The 23,026-nt window shown below is 45.9% G+C and overlaps 1 protein-coding gene across 3 annotated transcripts; it reads right to left on the reverse strand.

The window, feature by feature from the left end:
• Positions 1–1,161: 1,161 nt before the first annotated feature.
• On the reverse strand, positions 1,162–23,011 carry LOC104476963 (SLAIN motif-containing protein-like). Of its 3 annotated transcripts, none has more exons than XM_086756566.1 (9): positions 22,885–23,011; positions 19,711–20,432; positions 10,828–10,961; positions 8,107–8,256; positions 5,437–5,577; positions 3,359–3,676; positions 3,013–3,150; positions 2,554–2,872; positions 1,162–1,545 (listed from the first exon to the last, which is right to left on the reverse strand). In XM_086756566.1, the coding sequence occupies exons 2-9, from the start codon at positions 20,412–20,414 to the stop codon at positions 1,479–1,481; spliced, it is 1,971 nt and encodes a 656-aa protein (XP_086612692.1). In that variant the 5' UTR covers positions 20,415–20,432; positions 22,885–23,011; the 3' UTR covers positions 1,162–1,478. The 3 variants fall into 3 exon arrangements, with proteins under 3 accessions (XP_086612692.1, XP_086612694.1, XP_086612695.1); XM_086756568.1 differs by lacking the exon at positions 22,885–23,011 and adding an exon at positions 21,998–22,583; XM_086756569.1 differs by lacking the exon at positions 8,107–8,256.
• Between the last annotated feature and the right edge of the window lie 15 nt (positions 23,012–23,026).

Below are 23,026 nucleotides of genomic sequence, written 5' to 3' on the forward strand. Positions count from 1 at the left end.
CAGAGCACAAAGCCCAGAGAACTCCCAAACAATAGAGAAACCAAACTGAACAGTGCTGGCCCTTTATCCTCCTGTATGCTGGGCAGGTACATTCCGTGGGACCAGGTTCTAGCTCTTAATTATCAATTAATATTAACAAATATTTAAAAAGAACCTTCTCTGTAAAGGAAAAGCTTAACAGGACAGTGCTGTAAAGCTGCAGCAAGAAGCCTGTTTGTGTAAAGCCAGCGCTGCCTCTGGGCAAGGGCCGTTCCCCAGATTTTGTTCTGCTTAGGCACCCGTGGCTGCTTTCCCGGACAAGCCGGGAACCCTGTGCTGTGCGTTCCACTTTCCTTTGCTGACACCACCTCATGCTGGTGAAACCCAAGGAGATTAACGGTAAATACCAGTGCGTGCAGTGTAGGAGCCCTGCAGGGCTGGGCCGGTCACACAAACCCTCATTCCTGCACAAAAACCACGCAGAAGTCAGGCTGCCTTTGAATAAAGCAGATCTATTTCAGCACCATAACATTTTATTAGACTACACTATCAAAATCACATTGATGGCAGGGAGAACACTGCTAGTGCACGTTTTCCGTACTAGGACTGTATCCACAGCATCCCACCCTCGCTGAGGAGAAGGACTGACACCAAATCCTCCATGGCAAAGAGACAGTAGAAAACTCTTCTACAAAAATGGGGGCAGTTTAGGGCCAGCTGAGAGAGAAAGGGCAACACTTCAAGTCAGCTCAGTCAGGGAGGGCTGTTTGTTTTAAAAAGTTTACTTTTACCTGGTGGTTGTTAGCATCCTCAGCTGAGAGGTGAAGATGCTGATCAACAGCGGTTTGTGAATGGCAGCTCCTGTCCCCAACCCCACACAAATATTGTGTACTGCTCCCCAACCGCGATGCACACACGGGAATACAACAGCTTGAAGTGAACTACAGTTATAAAAACCTGCTCCATCCTCTAGAACAAACAATAAAAAGTATCAGAAATACATTCTGTACAGAAGTGTAAAAAAAAAAAAAACCAAAACAAACCAACAAACAGTTGAGTTTCAGACAAATAGAGTACATCAGGCTGAATTGTAAAAGTCTCACGTCTAACACCTACAGCACGAGTTCTGCTCTCCCAGCCGCTGCGGTGCACCGCCCCACAGCACCAGCTCCCAGCCGCTCCCTGCCGCCTTTCTAAGCACGCGTCCTCGGGAGGTGCTTGTGACGAGCCTCCCGAGGGGCTGCAAGTAGAGGCTGAGATGAAATAAGGCTATTTCCAGTCTTCACGTGAAGACCTGTAGTTCAGGAATGTTTTGGACAGTGGGGACGCAGTAAGCCGTTGTCTGTTCCACCCGGAGGAGGTCAGGCTCGCGGCGGGGTTACGGAAGAGCAGAGGAGCTATGTACAGCCCTCTGTGGTGGGGCTGGAGGTCCGTTTCTCACCCAGCCAGCTGGGGGTCAGCTCCGCAGAGGGGTTCGGCAGTGCGTCAGCATCCGGGGGTCAGTAACACCCCTCCTTCCAGGAGTCGTCCTCCGTGGCCTGAGCGCTCTGCGCTGACTGAAGGAACCTGCGCAGAGAGACACAAAGAAAGTCACGAACAGCTCCAAGGAGCAAAGCCCCAGTCAGCTGGGGATGTACGCAGGAATGTGTTTGAGGGTTTAGATTGCACCGCGCTTCTGCAACATCTGCCTGTTGGTAACGTCAGCATCTCCCTGCCGGAGCTAAACCGCTGCAGTCACACAGCACCGCTTGCCCTTCCAGGCAGTTGAGAAAAGTAAGCGACTATTGTGGGGACCTCGACAGCGACATACGTATCCTGCTCTGCTCGTTACTAACGCTGTTGTGGGTCTGTCCCATGACTGAGTCCAAGGGAAATACTTTTCCCTGCAAATGTAACTAAATGCAGGAGAAATAATCAGGTTGATGCAGAGTACTACTACAACTTCAGAGTTTTAAAAATTTTTTAAAGGAAGTAGCTACAGTTCAATTTAAAGCTACAAGGGCCATTAAAAAACAACCGGTACTTATTGCTTACCAATCAAGCTGAATCAGCTTAGCTTCCCGCATACATAAGAGTTTACACTGCAGTGTACTGCCAATAACTAAAAACTGGCTTTCGGCACTGCGGAAGGGGGTTTACCACGCAGAAGCCGTAGGCAATAGGGCCAGAACACCCTTTGCCATAACAGCATAAAGCAGGCTGCATGCAGTGGTTGGAAGCATCTCGGAAGCCTTATTCTTTAAGGAGAGCGAGTAAGTTCTGACTGAAGAGCTGGTCCTTTGGACTGTCTACCGACTTCAGCTACCCACTGCCTAAGCACGAAGGAAGCTAATCATAAAAGCTGGAAATAAATGTAAAAAAAACCAAAAACCAAGCAACCAAACCACAAAAAGGCCAAAAACCCATTGTATCTTTCTGGTTTAAGATGTGGCCTCTAAATCAGTTCTCTGACCCAACTCCATTCCCGTGTCACACTTGAAAATCTGAGATGCACATCACCTCATGAATAAAGCGTGTCTCGGCTGTGAAATGAAGGCAGACGTTCAAGTCCGCGAGGTCTGAAGTCAGGCTCACCTCCTGGCCGGCGGTGTCGGCTTGCTCCGGGGCACCGCGGTCGCTCCAACAGACACGCGCGCTTTACCGGGTGAATTTTTTGCCACAGTGACCACGTTACTGCTCCTGGCAGTGCAATTGCTGCTGGAAGAGCCTGTGCCAAGCAAAGGTGCTGGTGCTTTTCGAACTCCGCTGACAGGACTGGTGTAACTGCAGGCTTTCACCGGCTGCCTGGGCGTTAACAGAGAGTTTGTGCACGACCCCGCTTTCATGGGCTGTCGCACCGTTAAGGGAGACTGCCCAGCACCGGAGGAGTACCTGAGCTTACTGGGAGCCACACCTAGAAATGGAGTAAGGAAAGAAAGAATAACCCCGCTGGCAACGGGGGCCCCTTTTAAGGGCCTCAGGTTGAGTAGGGGGGGGCTAAAGGGACGAAAGGAAGCGAGCCACAGCAGTGCGTACGGAAGACTGCGCGCTGACCTGCTGATCGTTGCTGAGTTCTTGGAATTCGACTGCTTGGCACCTGCAGGTCCGACTCCAGGCTCCGACTGCTCCGCACAGACTCCAGAGCGCGAAGGCTGGTCCTGGCCAGGTTGGGCATGCTGTGCCGCATCTCCTCTGAAATCGAGAGCACATTCTCTATTTGCTGCCTCTGGTAGCAATGGAGATGTACAACGGTTTAGCCTCTCTCTCGAAAAACGTAAGCACTTAAAAGTAGACAACTGTGTAACTAATTCTTAGCTTCCATTAAACAACAGCATGTTTGAAATTTCTATGTCAAAAATTATTTTTGTTGACTCCTATCAACAGCTCACGACCAGCTTACCTTCACTGTTCGCGTACTTGAGCCGGTCCTGCATGGGACTCTGCACAGATCTCCTCGGGGGACGGATACGGGAAGCGGACGTCCTGCCGTAATCGGCGCTGGAAGAGGGGGACTGGCAGCGGGGCGAGCTGAGCGGAGACGGCGAGTATCGGTGAGCGCTGCGGTACGACAGGGAGCAGTCGCAGTCATCCTCGTCCTCCAGGCTGTACGTGTCGAACTCCTGGTCGCTGTAGGTACCTCTGCGCAGGGAGTGAAGGGAGGCACTGGAGCTGCGCCGCGACACAGACGCGGAGCTGGAGGCGCAGTCCTGGCGGAGGCCTGCAGATCGAGGGCAGCGCGGCACAAAGTCAGTGTATGTTAAAACAGAAATTCCTCACCCAGCTGCAACGTGAGCTCGGAATCAATGCCTTCCTCAGTGATCACTCCACCACGGGGGGAAGAGTCAGTAACTCTCGCTGCTTACGGAATCTCTGAACTGGCGCAGCGTCCCCCATTTCAGCACAGTTTAACTGGAGCAAAGAGGCGATGTTCAAAGTGACCTGGATTACTCCTGACTCGCACACGAGCGGCTCTCACTGTGGGCTACATCTTGCCAGGCAAGCTCTGGAAGGTTACCTAGGTACGGGACTCTCATTTACAGGGTGAGTTTTTCAGTCCAATTAATTGCGCACCCATCAGCATGTCAACAGGCTGAAACAAAGATCTGGACTTCTGCCTCTGAGTGAAAAAGTACCTGCTTTTTATTGACCTCAGTGCACCTGTCTGGTTTATTTACAGGTCCTGCCCCAACTTATGCCTTTATTTAAGTCTTGCCTGACAAAAACCAGGCACCTTCTTACCAAGAACTGATGTAGCAACCTGGCTGAAGGGACTTTTGATAAAGGAGTCAGTTAAAGCTCTGAAACACCCTCTTCTCCGTGCGCTCCCCTCACTGCAGGGATTAAAACCAAAGCAAGCGTTCCCCACTCTTCTCCCTTCACAACGCAAATATGAAAAGCCTCCATTGTTCTGAGGATGAAGCACTTCTCATATTTCACTGGAAACTTTGTAATGTGACAGATTTTCTTGACACTGATCGAAAGTGATCACAAAGCATAAGAAAATATTCACGTTTACAAAGAAAGAGGCCTTTATTTGCTTTATTCACTTTAATACATCTGCGCTCAGGTGTAATAAAGTGATAACAAGATCTTAGGTCTTTTTGCTCCCATATTGCAATTGCTGTAGCATAGTATTTTTTTTAATTTCTAAAGGCATGGTACAAAAAGTAAGTGCGTGCTCTCCAAAAGAAAAACAGAGAGCTATTCTCTATTTCCTGTAAATCAAATTAATTGTCAGTTTGCACAGACCAACAGATCCAACCACTGTGTTCCACCTTGATCTTCAATGAGGACCTCATCCAAACCGCACTGAATCCAACAGAAAGTTTACCAGTGATTTAACGGAAACTGGATCAGGGCCCTGGAATCCCCACACACTGGGACACAAACATGTTTTATGTTTAAGTTTAATTTGCAGAGCTGTCTCTGAGCATTATACTACATATATAGTCTTCTGTGAAATAAAGAACTGCTAAAATGCAGTCCCCTAGACAGCTTCTGGGATGATTTCAGGCTGCAGTTAGGCAGCCTGCTCAGAAAAACAAAAATTTACAAGCAGAAAATTTTGCTGGGTTATTTTTTCAGGTGGATCAGTTCCCCAGACCAATACACAGTGCAGTCACGCAGCTGCTCGTGTGTGCTCAACTGAGGGGGCTGCAACCAGACCAGCAACCCTGAGCTGCTGCTGTATAAGCTGGGAGGGAGGTACATTTAGATTGGGTATTAGGAAGAAACTTTTTACGCTGAGGGCGGTGGAGCACTGGCCCAGGTTGCCCAGAGAGGTGGTGGATGCCCCATCCCTGGAAACATTCCAGGCCAGGTTGGCCGGGGCTGTGAGCAACCTGATCTGGTTGGAGATGTCCCTGCTCCTCGCAGGGGGTTGCACTGGGTGGGCTTTAACGGTCCCTTCCCACCCAAACCCTTCTGTTTCTACGACAATTCTAAAAGTGTAACACAAAGGAGGTGGTCGTCACCTACTTTCCTCCTGGAGGCGGGCCATAACCTGGACGTCAGTCAAGTCCTGCAGTTTATAGCCCATGGAGATGGAGTCGTCGGACGTACTCAGCTCACTGTCCACCGACGACTGGGAGCTCAGCGCAGAATGCATGCTCAAGTAACCTTCAGCAGAAAAGAGCAGGGAGGAACAGAAAAAGCATTCAGGCATCCACATGCAAACCAAGAACGAGCAGCAGAGCGTTTATCCCAGTGACAAAATCAGTGCAGTTGTGAAGCTGAGGTACGGTTGCTAGAAATAACGCAGCTAGGAATTACTTGAGAACACAATCCTCCGCATTTTAACCTGCAATTTTCACGAGGCAGACTGTCTTTGCGCAGGGAAAGAATTGCAACCTTCTGTCCAGAAGGTGGCAAAGGGATGCTTGGTAACTTTGAGCTTGAAACATCCTTTAAAAGATCAGAATTACTTCTGCCTATTTTGAGATGTTACCTCAAAAATCAGTCAAGCAATCTGCTTACGCGAAGTAGAGTTTACACTAGATCGCCTCCTCCCCATTCCTGAAGTTCATCCATTTTTCTTCCTCTCACTGTACACCAAACTCTCTCTGCTGAACATTTCTCAACAGTGATGCTCGAAATAAGACATTTTGTCTGTTCTTGGCAAAACATCTAAAAACCACTGCTGAGCAACCCTCTCAAACAATGGTTAACTCCCGGCAGGCAGGGAAAAGCGGCAGGTTCCAGCGCTATTTCTTCAGCCAGTCTGGAAGAGCAGTAACTGACGACACCAGAAACACATACTTGAAGTGCAGGTGTAAAACAGATTTCTTACCAGCAAGCCTCAAATTCCTTGTCTGAAAAGGCAGAAAGATTTTCCATTTCAAGACGCTTACGTAACACCGCGACAGAAGCGACTGCGGTGCAAGGGGTTCACGTGCGTGTCGCACAAATGTTGAAACCCAGCCGATGTGAGAGGGGTGGCACCGGCAGGACGCAGGGCGACCAGCACAGGTTTCCTGCGGTAAGGAACCCCTCTGTAACGCTGACAGCTGTGTTTAATACAGCCGTATCTCAAATACGGCTTTTTAAAAAGCCACGTTCCCAGTTCGGTTGTGCGTGTTTAGTTCGGTGCTGTGTTTCAAGCTGCAGGTCTATTTCAAAACAGGCAAGGAGGAGGAGAGGAAAAACATTCACAATCTTGCCTCAGTAAAGCGACTGCGGCTCAAACATCACAGAATGAACTGATGATGGTTTTCAGCACAGAAACTTCAAAATGCACCACACCTGGATTTTTTAAGGGTTTGTGTTTCGTTTTTAAGGGAAGTTACTGTTGAACATCTTTCCTTTGAACATAGGGAAGCTCAGTTTTTCTTAGAAATAAAATTAGATTCGAGTCAACCAACCTGACAGTGAACTTAAAACTCATGTTAGTGTGTACACCAGTCACAAGGGAAGAGCCACCAGACACTGGACACAAACTCTCATGTGTCATCCTACACGGACAAAGCCTGTGCTGTACGTGGCTTTTTATCTGGGACCCGTGACAACTTCAGCAGATTCGCAGAGTGAATGGAGAAGCCTAGAAGTTGCACAGGCACTCTGCTTTTACACTGTTGCTGGGTGAAGAAGTGGTTAGACACCTAGATTGCCAACCAACCTCGTATTAAAACCAAGAAACTGGCTTAGAGATTTTTCCCTGCAAAATTCAACTCGCAAAAATAATCACACATGCATCCTTTTGTTTGCAAAACAGAGCTAAGCGTTAATTTCTATTTACAGCAGAAAAGCAGCAGATCTCAAAAGCATACCTGCAGCTGCGAAAACATCCACATGCAACCTTCTTTTTTCCTTAAACATGCTTTATGTTTTCAACATGCAAATCAGGATATAGTAATTTCCACAAAACCCGAACAAACCAGGGAAGACTCCTGTGACAATAAAGCCACGAGGCAAAGCATTTGTCGTAGGAAACTGAGGACCAAGTGCACCAAGCAGAAACGAAGCTTCTGAAAAGCCCACGTGGACTCCTCCGGCAGCAGCTTCAACGCAAAGGCAGACGTGAGGCCAAGCCATCTGGGAGAAGCTTCGTTATCACACCGACAAATACAGCTTCTGACAAGGGGTTTGTATAGGTTGCCTTGCAGGTAGGAAACCTCACTCCAAACACAGTTAATTCTGACAGAAAGCTTTTGTTCTTTTGTGTTTAGCTGCCCACATGGCCAATTTAAAGGCTTATCCTGGAGACCACCCCTTTTACCTTAACGCATGATCTTCTTTGTCACCCACGTTAATGAAGATTTTCAAAAGAAACTTCACAAACACCCAAGCCAGAAAACTGAATCCAAGTAACTTTATAAAGTTAACACCTACATATGATAACATTATTCCAGAGCAATCAATGTTTTCTTTGCCCCAACAGCTGTTTTCTATTTGAAGTCACTTAAAATTAGTACAATTTATAAATATATAAAGTTACAAAAACAAAACCATGAAATAAGAACAAGACATTTAGAATGCAAGGAAGTTCTCTCCCACAAAACAGATGAAACTGGGGCAGTAAGGGAGCGAGTAAAAAGGAGAAAACCCCACGGGTGGACTCACACCTCTTGACAACTTTTCCCTGTGTCAATTAGTAACACTCCTTGCATTTTAAACACTAGAGGGTTGCACTGCTCTACTGACATGCCATACCTGAGCTGCCACAGGTTAGTAGTGCTTTGTTAGTCGATTTGAGATGCCCGGGAGAGTTTAGCGCATTGCTACAGGAGCCTGTCTCTGTATTCAAGTTATGTGTGCTTGGCGATGCCAGTGGGCTGCAATACAGGTTTTTCCATCTACTGGCTAGAAGGAAAAATAGAAAAAAGCCATAAAGATTATAAAGTTATTTTTAGAAACAAAGAGCGTAAGATAAAAAAAGGCACCACATCAAACAGGATTAAATATTGTAACAGATGGACCTCGAATAAGGCACCTTGATTATGTCAGATACAAGACAGAGGAAGCAGCGCAGCGCCTGTTCCCTTGCTCGCTCTCCCCTTTAACTTGTTTTGTCACTTCTGAAGAATTCCAAGGATAACTGCTGACAAACCTGGCTTTAAAGAAGCCATACATTTCTGAAAGTTTCAGTGCTGCTCTTCAAAGATGATTGTTTTCATAAATATCTGTCACTTCTACACCCCACCTTCATTTTAAAGAATTCCATTGCACTTTACATTTACACGTGTTATTTTGAATTTTTAATGATGGAATCAAAACAGCATTAAAAAACAAAAGCTAGCTTTAGATTAAAAGGAAAGCAAATTAATATGAAAAGCAACCACTCTGAAATATTTGTTCAGCACACAGACTCCCAATACGAGTTGGTGAAAGGATCAAAAAGAAGCCAGGCAGCAAAACATGGCGCATCCACGCTGCCCGACGCTGGACACGGGCAGCTGCAACGCGAAGGGAATGACTCAGCGAGCTGTACGTATCCAAGGGGCGGCTGAATCGCCCACCGAACCCTTACCGTCAACAGAAGAGCAGCTAAGAAAATAACAAAGATTCACTATAGAAATCGTTTTCTTTTTTACTTCCCCCGTAAATATAAGGCCAGACTGTTTTAGTTAAAAAGCAGTGACAGAGTACAAATAAATCCTGATACATTTCAGACAGAAAGAAGAGAATTAATCAAATCTTCAGTCAATTTTTCAAGCACGGATGGTTTATAAAAGTAAATGAGGTTTGTTCTCAAACTACCTTCAGTTATCACAAATGAGGAATTTCAAGGCTAAACTCAAAATAAGCTGGATTACAAGCAGTGCCAAAACACTGTTAGTATGTAAACTTAGGAAAAAAAAAAAAGTAAATAAACAGTGGCCTCTCAGTCTTGCAATCACTGAGGTCCAATTACTGGTCAAACTGAAACCAGAATTATCGCAGTCACTCAAAAGGCAGAGCCAGCCCTTTCAAAGCCCAGGCAGACACCAACTCTTGGACCAAAGCGGGGGCTGTATTTTCAGCAGCTAAAAACATCACTGAACTTCAAAACGTTAATTCTCTCAGAAACATCACGTTTACAAGCACTGCTAGCCACAGCGTTTGTGTTCAGATGTTCAGGAGTCACGCCAGAGCGATGAGGCTGGAACACAGCCTGCTCTGCAGCACTTTCCAGCGGTGAGCAGTCAGAAGAACCTAACAAAATGGACATCCTTCCAGCTGCAGGGTAAATCCCAGCTGCCAGCAGAGGAAAGCTCTACGACACAGAAAAGGATTGCTTATCCACTTCAAACCCCTCAGGGACTCGGCTACCAGCCCTTCGGCCCAGGACTCGCACATTGTCCCTACAAACCCGGAGTGCGCTGGAAAGACAAAGGCAGGATATCCACCCAAAAATCCAAAACAGGTGGATTCCAGGTGATGTACCCCGGATACGCAGAGACAGAACCACCACCTCAGACCGGTAACGAAGCAAGCTATGCATCTGCTCTAACAGCTCTGAGATCAGCGGCCGGCTGACAGGGGACTGACCCTCTGCGCTCCGAAAAAGGCACAGAAAAAACACAAAACTATGGCTATTGACTGCGAGGGCGGCACGCGACCGCTGAACAGAACGCTCTGTGGCGTCTTCATTCCAGGCAGAGCATGTAAGGGGTTTTCCCCCCAGCAGTTTAGGAACCCAGCTGAAAGCCACCATGAAATGCTTTTAGGAGACGACAAAACTGGAAGAAAAACTATTTTTTTTTTCAAAATGACACCATTTCTTCAAGTTACAGATTTTAGTATTTCATTATTTCAAGCTTTTAGCATCAGACAACCATCTTACCCAGGCAATAATACTAACAGTAAAATACGGTAAGAGCAGTCACCACCAGAAACACTCAACAGCACTAGAACTTCTGCTATAGAAAAAAGCTGCAATAAAAGCACATTTTCTCCTCTACATATTTTAACATTAAAGATGTTTAAATATTAAAAAGAAAAATCAATTATGAGTCTGAAAACACTAAGATATATTTGTGTTTAGTGTCTGAACATATAAAAAAAACCAGAAAGCCAGGTGGTCAATTTGGCAATTAATTTGAAATGCCTGTATTTGCACCTTAAAAAACAGAAAGCCATCCCAGTCCAGTTTGTTTGGTCTAGCACTTGTAGCCAGCACAGTTTTCTTAACGTTTACAGCATGATCCTTACCTTCATCAGCTGAGGCACTACCAATGTAAACAGAAAGCGGGGAGGATTTTATCCAGCGACAAGCACGGCTGTACAAACAGGCACCACGCGCACGACATCTGAAGCGCTATCTCTGCGGATACTCCCCGCTGCAGCGACCGCAAACTTCTCGTCTCCTTTGCTTTACTGTTTCTCAGTAGTGTAAAGTGCACAAGTGGAAATAAAAGACAGTTCAAGAAGTAACGTTCACAGTTCACGTACCTTGGTCAATTCTGTTTATAAGAGTTCGGCAGGCCGCCTCTGTCTCGGGACTGGGGTTATCCAACACCTGCCGGCACCATTTTAAAGGTGAGTTTGTTCTCTGATCCGCAGATTTTCTCGGGGACACGTAGAGCCTTTGCAAGGATTGGAAGGAGACAGCAAAAATGCTCATTAACTCAAAGCATACGGCCACCAAAGTAGCATTTACTAAAGTATACCTAACAGTAAGCAACAGAAAAGTTATCCAAATTAAAAACAGGGGGAAAAAAAATAAAGTTTAATTTGTATACTGTGACTCAGCAACAAAGTTTCCTACCACAATAGTGAAGTTCCCTTACAGATGGCTTCCCAGAGAAAGTGCAGAGCCTCTGCAAAGCAAGGGTCAGGGCCGGGCTGTCGGAATGCTACTGACAGCTAAGCTGTCGGTACACTCACCATCACGGGTCACCCCTGCCGCCCCTCCACTCCTCCCCCCAAAACCATCTCAGGACAAAGACAGCAAGGCTGAGGAGGTGGCTCTCACTGGAGATTCAAGGTGATCTACTTTGAGAAGCCTAACTGTTGAATTTTCTGTTGAAACCCCTACAGCTCTGTGAGGGGGTATCGCACTGCAGGCAACAGCCATCTCCTGCCTTCTAACAGCAGCGCTCCGAGACACGGAATGAATAGTAAGGACTCTACTCACAGATCTCAGGGATAAACCATTTCACTGGAACATTCAGAAGTCTTCAGACAGTCAGGAAGTGCTAGATGTTACTTTTCCTTTTTTTTTTTCAGTCATTACATTAAATAAGTTCTCCTAAAACCCGAGTTTTTGACAGTTCTCATACACCTAGCATCGCTCTGTATATACAGACAGGATTAGCCCTGCACACAGACAGGTTTAATCACCTTACAGTCTCAGATTACTTACACCTGGCTGTCTGTAAGGTAGCATCTTAACCATGCTTCCTCAGCAGAAAATTTCTCTCAAGAAAGGTCAAAGGGTAGAGGCGCCAGAATGGAAAGCAACTCAGGTATTTTACTTACATATCCCATATTTGCATTTTAAAGTAAAAAAAATCCCAACAGAAAGAAAAGCACCCCGTATTTTAACATTTGTGCTATTTAGCAACACACTCAACTTTTGTGAAGGGGGAAAAAAAAACAAACAAACAAACAACACAACAGTGTTGTGTACATATAGAAGTTAAACAGCTTTTAATTCTTGCATGTCACACTCAGTGCAACTGATTTAAGCCGCTCCCAGCACCTGTCCTCACACTGAATATTCCGCCTTTATCAGTGCAAAATCCAGTATTCGACATAGAGAGATCATAAGGATGCTTTTAAGATTTCAGAGAGTGTCTGCATGTGCTTCAGTTGCCTCCTGCTCTCTCTTCTGGCAGTAACTTTTGACACTCCCGCAGCAAGATACATCAAGTCTTTCTGTTCAGTCACTCGTTCTCACAGACATCTCGTATTCCATTCGTACCATACTCTTCCCAAACAAAACTCATAAATCAGATATTTCAGTAATTATCCCATCCATTTCTGAAAACTCCTCATGTTTAAAAGATAGAGAAACATACTATGGGACTCAGGTGTCCTATCCACTACAGCAGTGTTTGGCTAAAATAAAACATACAAACGGCTGGGATATTTAAAACACCGCGCTGGCATCAAAGCGCCCACCTAGCCTACGCCTCTGTCTCCCGTCCTGTCTCCAGGTAAGGACAAGTACAGAAACAACCCGTTCAAAAGCTGTACCTCCGCAGAAAGCTCTCCTGGAGTCCTACGATTTTGCAGCCTGATGCTATCAGATTGAACATCTCTGGATGCAGCAGCTCTCAAAGCCACCTATTTTCAGCAAGGCCATCTAATCCCTTTTTGGAATTCCTATCTGCTTTTAGCACCCACAGCACCCTGCTGCAGCGAGTCCCACAAGGCACCGACGCACGGGGTGAGCCACCACCCCTCTTCACTCGCTCTGAAAACGTTGCCTGTATTTACTCTTGGTGTTGCCTGGCTCCTGAGGGATCGGGCACAGGCAGAAGGCAATTATTCTCCGTTACCTCCTGACGTGCAGCTCACGACCCTACAGCGGCATGCCCTGCCCCTGGCCAGACCCATCTTTTTCAAGAAGCAGCAATTCAGTCTCTTCAGTTATACAGAAGCTTTTTTTCATACCGAGCTTTACACAAAGCCGCATGCAAAGAAAAACATGCAAAAGCTAATTTGTTCCTGACAAAATAAATGAATGCTGAGAAACGTGAACGCCGTGCTATCTTTTATGAGAGACCCCAGAAGCGCATCGTGCTGCGTTTCTGCACGGGCAAACGAGCATTACAACCACTCAGATCCAATAAACCAGAGAAAGCAAAGTGCTCTCTCCCTGGATTTATTTTACAGTTCAGACCAAAAAAGCAGCAGTAAAACCATCAAACAAAAAAGAGGCCAACAGCCTCCTCAGGGCAAATCACATATTTTAAGTTGAGGGAGAAAAATCCTGCTCTGCTTCAGGAAGAAGTTGTTCCACCCAGCTCTTTCCGTGCTTCTAATCACGTTTCTACCCAGGACGAAGATGGTGAAAATGGTAACACCTGTTTGACTACTGGAACTGTTTCCACACAAGCAGGGCTCCCTGCTTCCCAGGCTGTCAGCCTGCTGTAGTCGGGCAGAGGACTCATTTTTCAGCTGACAGGTCTATTGGCAAGAGATGGTCTCAGTTAAAACTTCATTAAACTCAATTAGGTAAGCGCAACTCAAGTTTTCAGAGCACTAAGAGGCAACTTATAAAAAAAAAAAAGAGAGGAATTCTGGTTTGATTTTACAGCATCAGATTGACTATTTCCCCTTTTAAGTCACTTTGGGGAAGGGTTCAACACACTTAGCAAGCAAACTTCTCAAAACACACTGGCATAGCTTGTTCTTCTGGAGCGCTGCTCACCATCTGCTGAAGCACTGGAAACACCAGCCTCACAAAGAGAAGTGAGCGTTTTCCTGGACACAGTATTAAGAACCAAAAGTCCCCTTTTAGCAGAGGCTCCCCCCACCCAGTGCCACCCTCCGTAAGCCACCGCGGCACAACCGCCGCAGCAGAGGCCATGGTAGCACAGCGTCACACGTCCAGGCTGTCTTCTGAAAGAGAACCCACTCTGCTCTGTTTAAAAACATGCAGAATTTTATTTCTGGTAGTTTTATCCTCTAAGGCTGTTTGATTTGTGAGGTTAACTTAATCCAATAAGCACTGGAAAAAAATGCACTCAGGCACGCCGTTAAGCATGCACACAACTGCCAGTTTACAAGTCAGCCGAAGTCTTCGGGGTTTAACAAATACCTGATTGCTGCCTAAGCTTTACCTTGCACTTTGTCCCTACCGCTCAGCACTCTGGGTCCGAAGCACGTTCTGTTTAAATGGCAAAAGGTTACGCCTTGAATATTTTCTTTTGTTATTTAGACAGTTACAAGGCCTGATACAAAATTCAGAAAGTAAACATTGGGGCACGCATCAGGCTTTTGCACAGTACTGCCCGAGAATTTAAGATTCTAATCACGCGGAGTATTTGCACTAGTAAATCTATAGATCATCAGAGAATTCAGGCTGCAGACAGCTCTGTAACTACTACATGAGTAAATAAAACTGAAAGTAAAACGACCTCAGCTTTTAAGACACATGCTTGGTTTGTTATACATCTTTCACAGCACTTGGTACCAGCAGCTACAGCGGCACCAAAAATGGCAGATGTCACACTGATTTAAAACCTTTCAGTTATAGAAATCAGTGCAAGGAGAAAGACACAAGATAGCGAAATATGTTTAAAACCATTTGGGTTTATAAGAGATGCTTCCATAAAGTGCTAAAAAGGCAGCTAGGTTCTTCTACAAAACATGTAATACATTTGTCGTAGTTCAGCCCCAACGGGGACCAGACTACACAGTCTCTCTCTCACTCCCCACACTCTCCGAGAGAACAGGAGGAGATTTGACAAACAAAAGAAAACCAGGAAAAAAAAAAACAAACATGTGGGTTGAGATTGAACAAAAAGTAAATTTAACAGTAATGACAGAAGAAAACAAGACAGTGATGGAACACAAATACAGTACAATAGCTCACAACAGATCTCCACATCCAGTCTCTTCCAACTAGGAGGGCCTCCCTTCAGCACCCTCCTCACTTATATACTGAGCACGATATCAGAGGGGATGGAATAGCCCTTTGGCTAATTTGGGTAAATTAACCCCAGCTGTTAGCTAATTAGTTAACTATCCCAGCCATAGGGGCTACCAGCTTCAGTTCTCCACCCAGCTCAGGTAAATATTAACTCTATCCTAGCCAGAACCAGGACAACATTCTATTTCCTTCCCTTTATATATCAGACTTCAGAGAGCTGATTTTCAGATTTATTACTGCGCTTACGCTGTTCTAATCTCAAATCTCAACGCTACTGTTGAACAGAAATACCAAAACCAACAATATAGTGTCGTGGAAAGCAACAGCGAAACAATACTGTGCAGGTCTTGAAAAGACAGAAACACAAAAAGGAAAAAATGAGAAAAGCCTGTGGAAAACACTCCACACAAAACCATTACAGTATTAGCCCAAGTAGAGGTTTGAGCCTGTATTCCCAAGAAACAGAAATTGGAAAGAGAGAAAAAAAAAATTCTACTGCAAAGCCCAGAAGCAGCACCATGTTTTCATGTCTATCTAGTGACTAATCCTGCCGAACAAAGCACCAACAATCCAGTCACCAAGTCGCGGCACTAGCTTAACCTCCTGACACGGCCCCGAGTCTGAGACACAACCAAAGGCACCCGGAGGGACAACTCAAGGGTCGTAGCACGCGTACGCCGCGCAGGGGTGCTGAGAAAGCACCGCAGAAAGGCTTTTCCCCTCCACCCTGGCAACCGAGCAGACAGATTTCTGTGCGCACACCTCATTTTAGAGAGGGAGCCGCGAGCCAACATTCAATAAGAACTCAGTGGTTTTAAGCCTCCGCCACCAAAAGCAATTTAACCTGAAAAGTCGCATTTTGCATCCAAGTGTCAGAGAAGCAGGTAGGTTTTTCCTTTCGGATCACTCTGCTCTGGCAGCGGCAGTCACCGGCTGCTGATGGCAACGTCATCTTAAAGCAGGGTTCTGAAGGAGCTCCTCTCCCCAGAGATTGTGCACAGCGAGACAAATGTCCCACAGAACACCGTAAGGGCTAACTTCTGCTAGCGCAAACGGGTACCGCTATCCAAACAAGCCAGACAATGAGGAAACGTTTCTGGGAAGTCATCCATACATTATTTAAAGCAACAGAGCTAACTGTTTCTAAGTCACGCAGAGCGTTGCTGGCAAAGGAAAGACGGATCGCAGGTAAACTCCTGCGTGGCTGTGGAAGCGTACAAATGGATGATGCAGAGCAGGGAGGTAACGCCTCCCGCAGACTGCAGGCACAAGATGCGCTATTTGTCGTGATGCTGTATTGGTATAATACCCTAGCTTCCAGCAGAACCACACCCTCGTTTGGTGAAACTCCGTTTGTTCAAGCAGGAGACAATGTAACACCAAGGCAGCAGCACAACCTGCTTGGGAAATAAAACTGTGCAGGGCACGGATGTAGCAGCAACACAGGAGTTCACCTGAGCGACACAGATTCATTCTCCTCCTCACCCCACAAAAAAAAAAAAAAACAGGACTTGTTTGGCTGAGTAGACCTGTACATTCATGTATGCACCCATCATATTTTAGATACTCTTCTAAAAGGAACTCAATAATTTAAAGTAAACTTAAACGAAAGGTTCTGTTACGTGGCTTTGTTTGATTGCTATGGTGTGTTTTGGGGTTGTTTGTTTTTTTAAAAAAAGCAGAACAACATACAAAAACACTCATCTGAAGCCCCACTCTAACACCGCTGGAATCAAGATCTTAAGCCACAGCAGTAGCAATTCTGGGGAGACATGGACAAGGGCCTCTGCTTCCAAAGAGAAAACCTCAAGTTGTTCAAGGTGAGGCGTGGACAGAGTTTGGTACTCATTCCAAAGGAGATAAGGGCAAAAATAGTCTAATCCAGTAAAAAGGAGAAAGAGTACTGAAAGTCTAAGGCTCTTCATTTCCGACACGTCTTTATCTCTCTTCCACCCAATGACACATTAATAAGAACGCGGTCTAGTTCAGAGGGAGTTGGGATTTTAATCACTTCATCCTAATTCCAAGGCAAAATTCTCTCTCCCAAGTCTTACCAGGAAAAATAACCGACAATGGGCAAAACACCAAACAAGTAGCACGGGGACGTGCAACAAACTGCTGAACACACATCCCTGCAGGAAGAACAATAAATCAAATGCACAGAAAACCACAACGTAATTTGTGTATTTGGAGAGCGCCTAAGAACGACAAACACGGTAGTTAGTGCAAGCATAACTTGTTTGTTCCCTTCTGCACGGGTAACAGCCTTTCTACAACAGCTCAGGGCTGACCTGTGCTGAACGCAGCACGAGGGAGCAAACTGGTAACCAGTAACGGGCAAACAGCACTGAGGTCCCAGTTAAGCACCACGCTGAACGCAACAGCGCGGACAGCCAGCTTTACCTGACTGGGTCCCAAGGATATTTACAATTTTGAGTAGCTATTTGAGAAAGTGACCCAAGACAGCAAGTCAAGGGACAGACACCAAAGTACAGAGTTACAGCTACCGCACGGGATGCAGCGCCTCACGTTTCACAGGAGTTCAGGCGATGCTGGTTTTAAATCAAAACGTCAGACCACACAATTCTTGCTGAAGCCAGGAGAAGCTGCACAGAAATGCTTCCAAGTTTGATCCACATAAAACCAATGATTTCAAAACAGTGCAGAGACAGACTCTGTCTGCACCTGCAGAGAACAGCAACAAATCCTCTGACACACTCCTTCGCTCTTCCACCTCGGCTCTCCTAGGGCAATGGTTTTTGCTGTCACCACCTCAGCTGAAGCAGCAAAAATCCTCGTGGCAGGCTTAACCAGAGGTGCCAAACCTACTCAGAACTCGCGGGGCAGAAGCACAACACCACAACAGAAATCACTCAAAAGTTTGGACCCGTTCTTAAAGCTAGAATGACATAAAGATATAAGCACTATTTCTGAATTTCTCAGAAATCACTTAAAATCAAAGGAGGCAGGGTATGTTCCAGTATTACCTACAGTTTTTTTCTCCAATATAATAACAAAAAAGGACTGCAAATGTAACATTACAGTAAGCAACTCACTTTGACTAGTGCACTGCTCAACACATTTAGACATTCCTTCCATCCAGGCAGCACAAAATTCCCCCCAGCCAGCAAAGCCACCTTAGTAAAGTTCATCCTAAATCTATATAGCATTAAGTTTTCTGTTGGGTTTTTTTTTTTTTTTTTTTTCCTTCTTTTCCCCAAAAGCCTCCCCTCTCCCTCATTCCTCCAACCACTGCTTTCTGGTTACTGCTGGTAGTAATGTACGAGTGTCTGCACAGTAAAAACAGCTTCTTGTTTCACCAGGGTTGTTTGACGAGAAGAAAACAAAACAGATGGAAATAACGCAACACGACCAAAGATAATTTATGATAATAGAACTCGCACAAGAACTCCATCATACCACTTTTATTTAAACTCCTCGGGGCGCCTCTTTTTAATCCGCTAGCCTGCGTTAACCAAATTCAACAAGAAAACAGAGGAATCGAAAATGCGAAGAACCCCACAAGGTCTACTGAGAAGGGTACCTGGGAAAGAACAACCTCAGCCACCAAGTCAAGGCAAGGTTAACGAACCGAGCATCTCAGTCTCTCCGGATTGCACTGGACAGTACTCACTGCCTGCGTAAATCTTGGACGCTGTCTGGTTTCTTTACCACGTTAACGCAGTCTGAAGAATCGCTCATGTCACAAGGCTACACAAATGTGAACATAAAACCTGCTGTTTTCACTGACATGGAAATAACAAAGCCTACCTTCCAAATTCAACTTGATAAATACATTACTTTATTTTTTTTTTTATAAATCTGCTCAAAAGGCTGTTTAGGTATGCTAAAGAGTTTTCAGTGATCAACTTAGAGCCAGTATTTGGATTTTAAAAGAAAGCCTGCAGAGAAAAAAAAGTTGTTTGGTATTCAGCAACCATCCTGCAATGCTATCTTGGCTGCCAGATTACTCTCTAGCTACCCAATTTTGAAACACAATTTGCAGATCCCTGAGGCTATCCCACAAAGTCTTAAAATTAAGAACCCTAGGTAAAACCTCAAGTCACAGCTATCGCATGAGCTGGAATTAGCCACAAACTGTAACTAGCTTCGGAAGGGCAAGGGGAATTAATCTGCTGATTGATAAAACAAGTTCTAAACGAGGCTGCTGGTGGAGAGCCCTACAAAGTAAGGTCAGTTCAGGATTACGTTGCTGATCTGTTCCAGCTCATGTCTTTAAACAAAAGAGACAGGTTAACTGCAAAGAAACAGTACTCAGGAAATGGAAATGATTTGTCACCTTAGATACAAGCAAAAGCCGCAAATCCCAGACGGTTCAAGGTCTCAGTTTACGTTTTACCAAATTCTTATTTAAATACAGTATTTGACAGTTACGTACAAGTTTTAAAACTCCACTATTCATTCATCTGCATGTGTTATACATAAATAAACTAACAGGGAAAGGAAGTTTTCTGTGTTTGCTACAGCAGTGTCAGGAAGAAAAGGGGAAGACAAGCCTTACAGTTAAACAGATTTAAAAAAAAATGCTCTGGCACAACGGTCTTAAAAATAAGAACAGAGGACAATGAGAACTGCATTCCTGCTGCTAAAAATCAAAGCACTGTGTAGAAATCACTTTATACCCTTAAAAGTGATTGCACACCTGAACACAGAAACTCCCAACCACAGCAGCACAAGCTCATACATCACCGAAGTTCTGAGATACGTACCAGCTATCTTCTTCTTCATTGCAATTTCCAAGTTCTAACACTTTCACTTCATCCAGGTCTGCATTATTCGAAAGACTTTCCACATCTCCACATTTTTCACTGGGATTTTGTTCGTTTATTTTAACTGAGGAATCAATACCTGCAATGATCAAGTCTCCCGTAGGCTTTGGACTTGTATCCATACGTGAAGAACATCTAACGTTACCATCGCTCTTCGTTTCCACCTTACATGTATTGGAAGACAATTCCTCAGTGGCACTGTTGCATCTATATTGCATTTGGACATCTATGTCCTTTCTTAAGCAGTTGTTCTCTCCTTCCTCTTTTCTTATTCTGCTTAATTGGTTGTGCAGATCTGCCATTATCTGCAACTCTCGCTTCTCAGTTATGGCATTGATGCTATTATTAATTTCCATCCCGTTAAGAGCAGAGCCATGGTTATCCACACCGGTACGGATCTCACTCTGCTCGTTTGTCCCGAGCACGCTCCTGCTACCCTTCATTCGTGAGTGCTGATTCTCGATCTCCAGCCTCCTCACGAGCTCCCGCAGCTTCCGCACCTCCTCTAGCTCCGGGCCAACCTCCTCGGCCGCCGGCTCCGTGTCGGGGCCCATGGCAGAGTTCTCCGTTGAGTCTCGTCCTAAGTCAGGCTCCAGAGCGTGGTCCTGCTGTATGACCGGGGCATTTCCAGGCACTACCATCATCCAAACCGCACGGTTTCACTGCAAGACACAAAAAACACGTAAAAGCTCCAGAAAGATGCACGATATTTTAAGCAAACTGGAATTACACACCAAAAATTTGGACTTTTATAAGCATAAATGGGGTACAAGGTGACCGAATTCAATCAAAATCTATTGAAAAAGAACAGCTGAAATTAGTATGAAGCATTTCAACAAATGAATTACTTGTTCTAAACAGCTAGGATGCGCAACTATTATGCTACAAATCAGACTGTATAGAAGGAAGCTGATTGAATCATGCACAGCACAATAGTTCAGTTTCCATCTGTTTACAAACAAAATACACAAGAAAAGCACTGACTGGGCAGAGCCAGGAAACATCATTAGCAAGGTGCTGACGTCAGACAGTGACAGCATTAAGAAAATGGTAAAAACATCCTTTGTACGTGACCAGGTTTATCCTGGAAAGGCAGAAAAAAAACTTGGAAACACTTCTGTATTGACTTATACCAAGGACTAAGGACAGGAACTGCAGTTACTGCGGGACACGAGAACCAGCATAACTAATGTCTCTACTGGCACATTTTCCTGTTACAACTGAAAAGACAGGCAAGCTCTCCCATGTAAACACAGACAAAAATAGAAAAATAATTAAAAAAAGAAATACATCACACCACGGATTGCATATTCCATTAAGTTTCATGCAATGAAGCCATCTCTCTGGTTTTCCTGTCTTAAGTCATCCTGTGGCTGCGTTGACCAAGGAAGAGCGAGCACAGCACCCTGCTCGGGCAGCTCGACGCTGCACAGGCACTCCGGCTTCCCAACAGCCACCAAATCATGCTGGTGCACCTAACGCGCAGCTTCACCACGCTTACAGAATAATAAGGAAACCCTGTTTTTTTCCCCTGCGCTAGCCATTTACAGGGGTTCTCGGTTTCAATGCGTGCATTCACTTCTGAATTCACTCTTCAGTGAAAAGCCCCTAATACGAGATTAATGTTCCACCGAGCAAGTAAAACAGATTCCCCTCAAAAAATCATAAATCCTCTCGATTTTGCAGACCGAGAGCAATTTGAAGTTTGAAAGACTCGAGGCAGGCTTTACAACTGCATTTGAACTCTTGATTTTTTGTGGTTGTAGATGTTTTCCCCCCCTCCCTGTGCCGTCTGAAAGTTTCTCCCATTTTTAAGGCCTAACCACCACCAGGTAGAGGAAACCACAAAAGTTAAGCGCCATGCTAAGTCCACAAAGCAAACAAGGTTAAAAACACAGACACCCCCCATACACACCTTAGCATCTCCGTAGTACTCAGTTACTTCTAACGGCAGTAGCTGAGTACATTGCCTAAAAAAAATTTAAAAAAAAACAGTCCTGTTTCGGTTTTTACTTGACAGCTTTTTAATTCTGGTCCTCTACATGCAAGATTAAAATCTGAAGCTCATATTTGAATGAATAATTAACACAAACAGCACTTCAGCAAGAGCTACAAGTGAACACAGCTGACTGCAGTGCACTTTAAACACAGCTTTCAAAATCACGCCTGTAAGAAGCGCTGCTGAAGCTGCTCCGACTTGGGGAAAAGAAATTTAATTTGTAGTTACCAAGCAATCCGATTCCTACTCGCAAGCCCACTTTGAAAAATCTCCTTGCAGGCGTTCTCACTCCTAGGAAACCACCCAGTCTCTCCACGGGTGACAAAACCAGGACGATTTCCAGAGGCGTTTCAGAGCCACCGCTCAGTAACTCGCTGAGGATGTGCCAGCGGGGAAGCTCAGGAGTTCCACTGTCAAAGCAGAACACACCGGCCCAAGGAGGTGGGACAGCAGCGAGATCCGTCACCCGAAAATCCAGCTCCCCGCCACGGCTGGGGAGCAGCAAAAGCTGCATTTCCCTTCCCAGGGAGGGGGGAAAAACAGATTTAAACCGTTCAGCCTTTTCCCACGGCCAGCAAGTCTAAAAATCACCCAAATAAAGCCACGAGGGTACGGAAGAAAAAAAAATAAAAAATTATAAATCTACAAAACTTGATTTCATTGTATAATGGTCTGGGGAAAAAAAAAAAAAAAAGGAGAAAGCTGCATTTCGAGCCGTTACTGTGTGGGAGACAATAATTTGGAGTTTTTCAAACAGACATCCGGGTTTTTACCGGCAGGTTAACGGGCTCTCCCCAGCGCAGGAGCCGATGCCGTCGGGGGGGCGAAGGAGCGGGTGCCCCCACGGGCGGGGAGTCCCGGGGCGCGGGCACGGAGAGGCCGGCCGCGCTGAGGGAGGAACCTGGGGAGGGAGGAGGAGGGCGGGAGAGGGTCGCAGCCGGTACCGGGTGCCTCAGGAAGGCCGGCGGGAGGAGGCTGTGGCCCGGGTGGGGGTGAGGAGAGGGCACCGGGCGGGGAAGGGGGGGGGGGGGCACCGCGGGGGGCTCGGCCAGTCCGCGCGGAGCGGAGCCCAGGGCTCCGGTTACCCTCGACCCGCCCTTCCCCTCACACGGTACCTACCGCGGCCGCCGATGGCGGAGGGGGGTGAGTGGTGGCCGAGCCTCCCCCTCCGCTCCGCTCCCCGCCGCCTTCCTCCGGCGGCACCGGCAGCCTCGCTCGCAAACGGCGGGAGGGCGCCGCCGCGCGCGCATTCGGGCC

Source organism: Chlamydotis macqueenii, chromosome 11, assembly GCF_036417535.1.
Source record: "Chlamydotis macqueenii isolate bChlMac1 chromosome 11, bChlMac1.mat, whole genome shotgun sequence".
Lineage (NCBI taxonomy): Eukaryota > Metazoa > Chordata > Aves > Otidiformes > Otididae > Chlamydotis > Chlamydotis macqueenii.

Bases quoted from the DNA above. Each gene is read 5' to 3' on its own strand.
- LOC104476963 (XM_086756566.1), bottom strand. From the start codon at position 20,414: ATGATGGTAGTGCCTGGAAATGCCCCGGTCATACAGCAGGACCACGCT. The intron at 8,257-10,827 runs GTACGTGAACTG...TTTTCCTTCTAG, and splicing joins TATAAACAGAATTGACCAAG to CCAGTAGATGGAAAAACCTG. The intron at 3,677-5,436 runs GTAGGTGACGAC...CTCGATCTGCAG, and splicing joins GGCCCGCCTCCAGGAGGAAA to GCCTCCGCCAGGACTGCGCC.